Source organism: Hyalella azteca, unplaced genomic scaffold (assembly GCF_000764305.2).
Source record: "Hyalella azteca isolate HAZT.00-mixed unplaced genomic scaffold, Hazt_2.0.2 contig7299, whole genome shotgun sequence".
NCBI lineage: Eukaryota > Metazoa > Arthropoda > Malacostraca > Amphipoda > Hyalellidae > Hyalella > Hyalella azteca.
The window spans coordinates 43,377-55,125 of NW_025937427.1; the positions used below are offsets into that span (position 1 = coordinate 43,377).

The following is an 11,749-nucleotide window of genomic DNA, read 5'->3' on the forward strand; positions in this document are numbered from 1 at the left end:
GCAAGGGCTAGAAAGATACACGGTTTATAGTTTTGTTTTCTTGTATTTAACGCTCTTTAGTTGTTATTGTTCTTAACTTATCAGTGTTTATTCATCCTTTTTATTTGCGATCATTGGCCAAGTGTTCGGGGTCAGAGAATGCTTATTTATTTATTGACTAGTCCCCAACATAATGGTGCCGTGCCAGCCGGAATCGTACCTGGGTAAATGTTTTGAAAATTAAAGTAACGTAGAGTAAAGTAACAGAAAGTAACGTAAAGTAAATTAAAGTAAATTTGCATCGTGTGTTTCGGAGCCTTGTCTCGTGTGGTGGATCCCTGAACGCGACTGACAGTCTCTGAACTCGACCAATTTGTTTCGATTGTTGCCCGCACGAAGGAACCGCTTCCGAAATGTCTAATGTCCATCATGAGGACTGTGCCTTGTCCAGCCACGCCGACGGGTCTTCTTTCTTCGTGGAAAATCTGGTGTATTTCTCCCGTTTATTTTCAAGACTTCAGATCATGGAGCAGTCTTTGTCAAGTGAGATTCAACATGTGCTGACTCAATTCAAAAGGACATGGGCGCCGTATTTCCTGGGGAACATCGAACTAACTCGGAAGGAATACAGTAATTGCGGGCGGTGCAAGGTAAACCGCGACACCGCAACAAAGTACGCGCCTTCAAAGTCAACGAGTCCCACTGGTTTCGGCAGCACGATAATTCTCGCCTTCGACCCCATTGTTCGAAAGCCCAGGCCAAGTCAAAAGACCGTCTTGGAAGGGAAGATGGCGAACGTGCAGTTCGCGATGGCCGGTGCTCCAATTCTGATAAAGATGTTTGTGAATATTGTCAACGTGCCCGTCACGCAAGTCGTGAATGTCGTACGTACCCGGTTGAAGCAGTGTTGCATTTGTGGCTCAGGTTTGCATTTGCTTCGGAAATGCCCGCGTTACAGACGTGCTCGTGTTAGCAAGTTGGCCGATCGAAGAACGTCACAGTCAGAATATTCTTGTAAGTTTCTGGAATCCTTAGATCGTTCAGCTGTGAACTCGACAGTTTACATAAATAGAGGTGATTTGATTACCAAAGGCGTGTCAGCGAGTAATGTCGAGGGTTTTTCGCCCGTAGGAAGTGATGATGGATGCGCCGATGTGGTATATGGTGTGAATGGCTGTAACAGTAAATATAGTCTTAAAGTTACTTTGCAAGACGTCGTTAAAGAAGCCTCTCTATAGAGCACAGCCACAATCCGCGACTGAAAGAAATTCGTTAGACTGAACTTTTGAGTCTGAGGAGGAAGAAACACTTGATGAGAAGAGACTCGAAACCGTAGAGCATAAAGTTTCGACATCAATAGGCCAGAATTTCATGAGGGCAGGTAAACGTATCAGTCTCAAAGGCTTTGGTAGATGAGGCTGAAAGTTTGACTAACAATATTGATAGTCGCTCACGAGAAAATTTCGCTCTCTGGTTAGAGCAGGAGACGTCTGCTCTAGAAGACTTGTTAAGTTGTTGAGCCGAGCAGTGACTCTATCGGGGAGTTCTAACTACAGCTTTTCAGAAAATGTCAGATTTACTTGAAATGGTGGTGATTAGGGTGATACGGTACATGAAATTATGAGGAAGAATTCGCTGAAGGCTGTGACTGATCATCTGAAGTATGTGCGGGAAAGTATTAGAGATTATTAAGACGGCATGTCAAAACCCTGGTTCGGAAAATATGAAAGTAAAATTGTTCAAGGAGCCTAAGCTGTATCGAAGCAGAAATTTTACCTGGCGTTAGACATTGGTGCTAAATGTCTGGATTCCAGAGTTTCGTATTGTTCGCGCAATGTCCACATTTTGAAATTTTTTACAGATCGCGCTATTTCGTGTGTATATCCTAAGTGTTTCCTATTGATCGCGTTATTTATAAATTGGTCTTGTTCAGTTGTAAATTAAATGCAAATAAGAACTCTGTACAAATTTTAAGCAAGTTAGCGTATGTATTTTTGTGTAATAAAGTTGTATAGAAAAGAAATATTGATCTGTTTCGGGTTAGATTAGATTAATGCTTCAACCTTGATCGCCCGTACATGTTCACGTACTATAGGATTGTTAAGTGTAATAATAGAAATTTTGCACTTGGTGGGGGGTGATGTTAGGGACCGCCTTTTAATATGATAATTTCAACGATAGTTAGGTTATTGGTTCTGTCATTTTGTTTTAGAGTGAACTATTACGTGACCTCGTGTAGACCCGCCCTGTAGCTTGTCATTGCTCTGTGATCCACCACAGAGGTTAGTACTTGCATTGTATATCGTGTTAATCTTCCGTGTTGATATAGTGGTGGCCTTACTGGTGATATTGAATATTATTTATATTAGTTTATTATTTATGTGTGCTATATTCATTTGTTAAGTGGTGGCCTTACTGGTGATATTGAATATTGTTATTCATATTAGTTTATTATTTATGTGTGCTATATTCATTTGTTAAGGTTTAATTAAAGTCCTTAATTTGTATTTATTTGTTTTTTTTTCAGCGGGGCTCCAAAGCTTGGGCACGAATACGAGTTAGTAGACAATGGCTTGAAAGACATACGGTTTATAGTTTTATATTTTGTTTTATTGAATTTATCGTTCATTTATTATTATAGCTATTTATCGTTTTTATTCATCCTTTAAATACGCTCACTGGTCAAATGTTTGGGGTCAAAGAAAACCTATTTATTGATTAGTCCCCAACAACGTCACCACCCTTCGATTGCAGTTTCTCGATGCTCGTGTGATGTCATGCACATTTGCCAGCAGTTCTTTGTTGTTGTGGACTTAACTGAATATTTTTTTGGCGTTTGTGTTTCTTTTTAAATGGAAAAGAAACATTTCAGAGTGAAAATAGTGGCATTGTTATCAAGTGAGTTGATGCCAATGCGGTCTAAAAAGCAGCGTAAAAATGAAATATTTTCGCTTTCGTCGCGTATTCTTCACTTATGCTCCTCCGGGACCCGGGAAAGCGAGTGTCGTTGGGGAGAAATGTTGCCAGACGAGACCGCGGTTGTTGGCTGAGCGAGCGTCGACTGGAATTTTTATCAAAAACTTTTCTTTTTTTAATTGATTTTTACACCGACTTATAGTTTATGCGAGTCCAAAGGAATGAATATAGCGATCAAAGGAATTGTTACACACACACACACAAATTTTTGAAGTGCCTCTATATTCGACCTTTCATTTTACACGATTAATTTAAATTGCCATGAAGTTTAAAGAATTCATTAAAGTTGCTGCATCAAGAAATTTTTCCCTTCAGAAAATAAGCATATATATACAAATGAAGCTTATCCCCAAACGACATGTTCGAAATTAGCGGGTCGGTATAGAACGTAAATTGTATTATAAAAATCGAAATAGCTGCTGTTCGAGAGAGATACATAGATCCTGACGTAAGAATTTCTGATCACTTCTAAGAAAATTAAATTTTTCTAATTGAAATAATTTCACAGAAACTTTGATATATTGAAGCAATTACGAAAAGTTTCAAAATGTGGTTAAAATAATGGACCACGAGTAAGAGAAAATGGTCTACGGAAATAACTCTAGAAGATACGAAAATTATTTTACTTAGCCGACTTCGCAGGTGACCTTGGAATTTCGTGTGCGAAGAGAGGCAGCCAATGAATCTCACTCCCCCATAATCTGCTGGAAATCTATTAAACTTTCTTGGATATAATTTCAAAATCTTTAACCGTAAAGGCGCCGTATATGAATCGATGTCGATACAGTTAATTGAAGTTTACTAGCTATGGTGTTGTCCGTTATCTCCTGTTGATGACGTGTTACAGTGAAGCGCATGCATAAGGCAAAACTATTGTTATCTTTGCAGTCACGATAGCTTGCAAAGTTGAGAGGAATGACGTAATTCTGGGGTATGCAATTATGATGGTTTGGGGCCGGACGCGTCATAAAACTGGCAATAAATTTCGTTGTAAGATAATATGTGAAATATTGTGTGAGAACTAAGACAATTTCTACATCAAACTCATGACAGAATACATCAAACTCAAGACAGAATACATCAAACTCAAGACAGAATACATCAATCTCAAGACAGAATACATCAAACTCATGACAAAATGCATCAAACTCATGACAGAATACATCAAACTCATGACAGAATATATCAAACTCATGACAGAATATATCAAAATCATGACAGAACACATCAAACTCATGATATAATACAACAAACTTTAGGTATACGCTGATAAAGAATCTTTTTACCGGAAGAGTTTTTTCTAATTTTAGGCAAAGTTAAATTCGAGCAAAATGCTGATTTCAATATGTATTTTTCAATTATTTGAATGTTTATAAGCTGTACAAACATGCTAAATTAGGATTAAAAATGTATATGTGTATATTTGTTCAATCTCCGCAGTGTCTGCTCAGAGTTCAAGATCAGCAGAACATTTTCATTTTCATGGTAAAAGAGGTTTCAGTTGCCCTTGCAGTATAAGTCTTTGATTGTTTAGGTCAATATAATTAACTCATTTTTTTTCTTACAGGCACTATTGGAAAAGACATTGAAAGTCAACGCCGTTTACTTGTACCAGACAACGCAAAAAAAGAGGCCGAACTGGAAGGAAGTTTTTAAGATCATTGAGAAGGACGACGCAAACAAGCTTCGGCAGCAGGTGAAGCACGAGATGCTGGAGCTGGTGGCACTGCCACAAGAGTCAAAGGACCACAAGCCGGCGTTCCATGCTGCTCTTGAGAGTACCGCCTCGGAGTGCCTGGAGGTCTGGCTGGAAGCACGCTCCGGCCTGGGTGTCCTAGATTCGCCAGACAACGACGGAAACACGCCTCTACATGCAGCGGTGGAGGGTCTTAATTGTGATGTCATCACTAAACTTATTAAGGCAGGAGCAAATGTGAACCTACACAATAAACAGGGTCATTCCCCCCTTCACCTGCTGCTTTATGTGGCTGTCGAGGCCAAGAACTTTGATACACGCGCGTTTGCCGATTGTCTGGAGGTCCTGCTGGACGCCTGCCGAGGCCTGGACGTCCTAGACTCGCCAGACAACGACGGCAACACGCCTCTACATGCAGCAGTGAAGGGTCTTAATTGTGATCCCATCATTAAGCTTATTAACGCAGGAGCTAATGTCAACCTACGCAATGATAAGGGAAATTCACCCCTCCACCTGCTGGCTTATGCGGCGGCCACAGCTGCGAGTGGAGGCGAATCAGACAGTGCGGAGGCCTCTGCTGCGAGTGGAGGGGAATCGAGCAGTGCGGAGGCCACTGCTGCGAGTGGAGGGGAATCAAGCAGTGCGGAGGCCACTGCTGCGAGTGGAGGGGAATCGAGCAGTGCGGAGGCCACTGCTGCGAGTGGAGGGGAATCGAGCAGTGCAGAGGCCACTGCTGCGAGTGGAGGGGAATCAGACAGTGCGGAGGCCACTGCTGCGAGTGGAGGCGAATCAGACAGTGCGGAGGCCACTGCTGTGAGTGGAAGGGAATCGAGCAGTGCGGAGGCCACTGCTGCTAGTGGAGGGGAATCAAGCAGTGCGGAGGCCACTGCTGCGAGTGGAGGGGAATCGAGCAGTGCGGAGGCCACTGCTGCGAGTGGAGGGGAGGCCACTGCTGCTGCATTTATTGAGAACTTCGATAAATGCGTTGATGCTTTGCTCGAATGTCCAAGTTTGGACTTGGACGCTTTGAATTACAGCAAGTTCACTCCCCTGCGAGCCGCAGCAGAGCAAATGCCCAGTAAGACGGGTTCTTTGAAAACGTTTTGCCAGAAGTTGGTGCAGAAAGGAGCAAATATCGACGAACACACACGATCAATTTTAGTTGAGCATAGCCTTCCGAACAGTCCGGATGAGGCCACAACTTTGCCACAGCCTCAAACCGCGACTGCAGAACTACTCAATCTACTTATATGCAACCAATCTGAAGGAATTGCTGACATGTTTAGTGGGGTGTGTGGCTCGCAGGAAGTTCGTGCGGCGGCCAATTGCTACCTCGGGTCGAAGAAAGTCATATGCTACCTTGTTGACCGCTGCAGCGAGACGGGGGTGATGGCTCTACTTCAGGCCGGGGCCGACCCTTGGTCCAGCAACAGGAACGGCGAGCTTGCCCTCCACAGGGCACTGGCTCGTGGGCACGTGGCTATCGTGAACCTCCTCATAAATGAGATGAAAGAGAAGAAGAATAGTAATCGCATTGACCTGCGGCACAAAAGTTTTACTCTACTGCAAAAATTATTGAAAAATAACAAAGATGCTGATAAAACTGCCACGAAATCCTATGATCCAAATAAATATGAATGCCTGAACCGCTTGTTTGAAGACGACGTTTTAATAGATGTTAATCAAAAGGAAGAAGGGACTGACATGAAACAAACGGCTCTCCACATAGCCTGTAAAATGAACAACCAGGATGCCATGGCGATTCTTCTTGAACATGGAGCGTATCTGGGGGAGCATCAAATGATCGGCGAGCAAGACAATGGAACGGTTCTTAATGCTTTAATGGCCAAAACACTCGAGAAAACCATGGATAATTGCATCAAGGTTCCTTCCCAAACCATTGAAAAAAATGATACATTGGATCCCGAGCGGAAGGATAGGATTCTTGAAGAAGATGCATTGGATCTCAATTACATTCTCGAGCTGAACTACCAGTTCCTGATGAGCCCCACCCCCAGAGAGCCCACTAAAGTTCAACAGCTCGAGAACGAAGTTTCGCTGCTATACGACATCAGTCAAAGCCACGAACTTCGCAACTCCATTAAACATCCACTCATTCAAACTCTTATTTACGCCAAATGGGGGAAGGTATTCCCATTGTTCCATCTGCATTTTCTTACCTATTCTCTTTTCTTATGTTTCTTCATAGGATTTATATTAATCATTTCTGAAGTGGGCAGGCTAATCTTACGTTCGCTTGAAAACTTGGCTTCGTCAAGCAACTCCACAGAAACCCAGCTTATGAAGGAAGAAATTCTGCAGTACCAAAGTGTCGCCAAGCTTCTTGTCCTCATAATCACAGTCTTCATGATGGTTAAGGGGGTTTTCCAGATCGCGTTCACGAGTAAAAGTTACATTCGGTGTATCGAGAACTACTTGGAATGGTTCTTGATCATCGCATTGCTGGTGTTCTGCTTTGCACCGCTTTCGGCGTCCGCTGCTCAACACCTCAAGGCCTGGGTGTGCATCGCCTTTTGGTGAGCTTCATTAATTCGATTCGACCAAAAATGTAGATGCAAAGAAACGCTAAGGAAGTTCACCATGTCCCTTACGAAGACATTTCCGAGACCAGCTCCATCATTGGTTGAATCAACAGTATAGAATCGAAATGGAATAAAATAAATAAGGACAATAAGAATAGAAAATCCAAAAATGCGCGGAAAAGATGAAACCCCAAACACGATAAGAGAACATTAAAATTCTGTACATAAAACCTAAACTCTTTGTACTGATGATGGAGCTGGTCTCTGAAACATATACATGGAACATATGGTGATATTCCTTTTCGTTTTTTCTTCTTTCAAATTCTTGGTAACTTGCGATTAAAGCAAATTAATGCTATAATTCATATTACTTATCTTCAGTTTTGAATTAAAGTTGCTGGTCATAATTTTATCCAAGTAAATATATAGGTAAGCATTCTAAGCTGACAAATGTATATAAGAAACAACTGAAAATGCTAATGGCAGGGTTACTTATTGCATAAATTCACGGCTATCTATGAGACAGGGAAGGGTCTCACGATCAACTATTTGAGTCTTTACTTATTACGATTATAGGGAATAGTATAAATTTATTCATATTTATTAGCAACAATTATTCTATCTTCATTTAGACTTCACCGTTCCGCAGTTTAGGTTTTGTATGCTTTCATGATCTTATATTGTTTTAGTTACGGGCCGGTAAGGACTACAGGAGCACAAAGCAATTGTACAGACGTGTTTTACTAAACATAGTACAAATGCTTATGCGTATCTGTACCTATATGAAAGTGAGTTATACGAGTGACAGAGGTCGTCGCCCAGCAACTAATAACAATTTTTCTCTGTATAAAAATACTAGCGTAGTAGAATTCGTATCTAGAGGCGATGACGAAAGTTACCGCCCGCAGACGAAGAGTTAACGTTTTGTCCACGTATCGATTAACGGCAGTCTCTGCTACTCGTACATAATGAGTGTTAAAGTCGGAGATCAGAGGGTGAAGCGTGGGTAACAGGGCCTATACTTTCAAAAAAAGTTAAGAGATCGTAAGACGGCCTTTCAAGCAAAATCTACCAACATAGAAAATAGTGCGTAAGTACTTACGTTCACTTAGCGAATTTTGAAAGTATGGCCCCAGGTACGTTAGTCGTTCGATTAAGAGGTATTAAGCATAGGTAACAGGTTATTAGTCCGATCAACAGGTATTAAACGTGGGTAACAGGTTAGTAGTGCGATCAACTGGTTCCAAGCCAGGGGCCGGATTATCAAAACATGCTAAGTATACGTAGCCGCTAACGTTTAGCGTAAGTACAGCTAAGTAGACGTGACTCTACTGAGTGTTATTATCGAAACATTCGCGCGGAAAGCTACGTACAAAAATTTGTGCATAACTGTACGCCTGCTCGGAGGTGTCGTAAGCGGAGTTACGTACAAATTTTGAGTGTTGAAGCAATATGAGACTATTAATTTACTAGCAGCAAGTTGAATTGTAATAGAATTTATACCTTTTCAGATGAGTCATGCGTAAGACAGTTTTGTTAATGCCAAATTTTGACTGACTTACGCCATACGTAACTTTTTGAACGTAAGTACGAAAGGTTACGTGAACTTAGCGAAGTTTCGTTAATCTCTGCCCTGGGTAACAAGTAAATCATTCGATCAGCAGATATAAATTTAGTAAACCGATATCAAGTCCATGTATCCGATAGCGACTTTAGAAATTCTGCTTCTACAACCGGTCTCCCTGACTTACGAACTTTTGATAGGCATATCTGCATGCGGTTACTTTAAATTGATTTGTCGTTAATTGTGAATTTCTGTTTTGATCTCAGCATTTTGTACCATTGTTTACTGATTGATTGTATTTGCATTTTAGGAGTGTCAAACTGATGATCGAGCTTGACACCGAAATGTTCTATTCTCCAGTAAAAAAGTCACTATATTGCTTTAATCGCAGATTCACTAGAAATTTAAAAGCGAAGAAAACACCACAAAAATTTAGCATATCTCTTTTGAAAACGTTTCGGAGACCAGCTACTTATCGAACCCGGTGGAAGTCTAGTAGCTACTTCAAACTATCGCCAGTCATGAAAAGATCCGGTCAAATGACACGAGTTTAGATCTATGAACAAGGCACGAAAAGGAAAAGAATCGGCGACAGGCCACATCAGGCCTACACTTCAGCGCCGACATCACTATGTTATGTTATGTTATTGCATTTTTAGATCTCATCAAATAACCGAAAATTTCGTCATAATTATCACAAGTATAAGCAGGAGGTTCAATACTTCTGTAATGTTGATTGTCAAATACATGCTTCTTTAACCAATTATTCAGCTCCATCGGTGTTTGAAATCTGCATCTCTTCACTACATTGAAAACTTGTCTAACAAAAACACGAAGATTTTTTGGGATGTGTATTCTATCTTCCTCGATCATATTTTTCACTGTTTGATATGATTGAGGGTCTCTTAACGCCTCATCGATCATTCCAACAACTTGAATCAGTTCAGACCGTGCATTTTTCAGCACATTTTCTTCCACAGAAATTATGTCCACCATCACTTTTTCCTCGAATTTTCACAAAAATGTACTGTAACTTCTGTGTATTAGAATGGTGATCTGATGTAGTCGTTGTCCGAGGTGGTAATGTCTCACAATGAGCATGAGCACCTCTCTATAAAGTGTTACTCGCGTGATGTTTAATAGACAACACCCATTCCCTGTGACCGATTTAGCGTGCTTTGTGAGGGGCTCGGGAAATGACTCGTGGGAAGGGGCGTTTGCTCTATATAAAAAAATTAATTGAGCTGGTGATATACCCTGGCAGTATATTGTATCAGCATTCAGGATTACACTGTAAGAAAGTATATATTCCACAGAAGTATTTTTCAGGTAGCCGCTCTAGGTTATTCTCAGTTAAAGAATGCTCAATCGGGGTAAATGATCGGTACCCTGTTAAGCTGTTTATGCAGATTCGGGGGTAATTGTTCGTAATAATATTGAAGGAGGTTTTATTCAGGGGTAATTGGTTAACTTTGTTGGGCAAGATTCGGGGTAAATGATTGTGGTAACCTATGATTTAAGCTGTTTATGGAAAGTGTGACGATACACCCCTTTTGCTATCTACTCGTATGATTTAATTTTTTGATGTAATTTGTACGCAGTACTCAAAACGAATATTTTTTGCTCAACTTCTGCCCTCGATCAGACAGATAAGTGAGACCTCATCCTGATAACGATGCAATTGTCGCTCATGTGTAGGTCATCTGGTCCAGTTTGGGCAGACAAAAGCGCGTATCAGTGCTACGTCCAAGTTCTGCTTGTGGTGAGGGAGATAAATTGTGACACTATCTGGACAACATGCTTGACTTATTTTTCTGCGTGTGGAGCGTAGAAAACTTGATTTGTTGCCTACATTTTTTAAATAATTACTGAACTATCCGGCGCTAACAATTATTAGCTAAGCATGAACTCCTTGGTATAAAAATGGTTATTTTTATCTAAGTATGCACTAGTGATAGACAAGAACCGGTAAGCACGTAGGTCATCAAGTTTGCGAATGGGTATTCAATCTCTTAATAACTATATTAAAGTAATGAAGAAGGATAAAAACATTCGTCCCTCACTAATGTTCGTCCAACAGAACAAGAACTTCGCGAACTTGTCCATCCAACAGAACGAGAACTTCGCGAACTTGTCCGTCCAACAGAACGAGAACTTCGCGAACTTGTCCGTATGTGTGTGTTTTTTTTATTAACTCCAAACTAATTTTCTGCATTTATCTGTGTTCTAGATTTATCGAACTGACGATGGAGCTGGTCTCCGAAACGTTTTGAAAAGAGATATGCTAAATTTTTGTGGTGTTTTCTTCGCTTTTAAATTTATAGCTCTATTCTCCAAGATATTTTAAAATTTTATAAAATTTTTTATTTCTATTATATTACAGGTATAATTGGCTGCTAATGTTGGGCCGCCTGCCGCCGTACGACGTCTACGTCGCAATCCTGCGCCTCGTGTCCTGGAACTTTCTGAAGCTCATCTTGATCTTCATAATCCCCATCATCGCGTTCAGTTCTGGCTAAATCTTCATCCTGCAGCCTTACGATGATGCACAGGTAAGCCATGCAGCTTTCCGATCAGAAAAATCAACATATGATTCAAATTTTCGAATATATATCACTTGTTTGCTTAAATCGTAAATTAACTAAGAATTTAAAAGCAAAGAAAAGTCCACAAAAATTCATATCTTTATAGAAAACGTTTCGGAGACCAGCTCCATCGTCAGTTCGTAAACTAGATGTGTATAAGAGACAGGTCTTACTGCATATGAGGTATGAAGTGTGATATCACTCAAATAAATCACTTTATAAATTTAATTTTGAACTATGTTTCAAGCCGCAATGAACTAACGTATTTCTTGAGTATCGAATGTTGGGATTTAAGTTCTCTTCATACCAATAAACTGCAGATGAATTTCACCCATAAAATTAGAACATAGAACTTAACACGTCATAGAATTTCAACTATCATGTAAATTTTATGTTCGGAGTGAGC

At 40.6% G+C, this 11,749-nt stretch overlaps 1 protein-coding gene across 1 annotated transcript; it reads left to right on the plus strand.

Moving 5' to 3' along the window:
- The first annotated feature begins 392 nt into the window (after positions 1 to 392).
- Positions 393 to 11,277, plus strand: LOC125178130 (serine/threonine-protein phosphatase 6 regulatory ankyrin repeat subunit A-like). The gene is made up of 4 exons (XM_047881200.1): positions 393 to 863; positions 4,523 to 6,799; positions 7,043 to 7,188; positions 11,142 to 11,277. Exons 1-4 carry the CDS (start codon positions 393 to 395, stop codon positions 11,275 to 11,277), a joined length of 3,030 nt encoding a protein of 1,009 aa, XP_047737156.1.
- Positions 11,278 to 11,749: the final 472 nt, after the last annotated feature.

Bases quoted from the DNA above. Each gene is read 5' to 3' on its own strand.
- LOC125178130 (XM_047881200.1), top strand. From the start codon at position 393: ATGTCTAATGTCCATCATGAGGACTGTGCCTTGTCCAGCCACGCCGAC. The intron at 864-4,522 runs GTACGTACCCGG...TTTTTCTTACAG, and splicing joins TCACGCAAGTCGTGAATGTC to GCACTATTGGAAAAGACATT. The intron at 6,800-7,042 runs GTATTCCCATTG...GGGGTTTTCCAG, and splicing joins TTTACGCCAAATGGGGGAAG to ATCGCGTTCACGAGTAAAAG.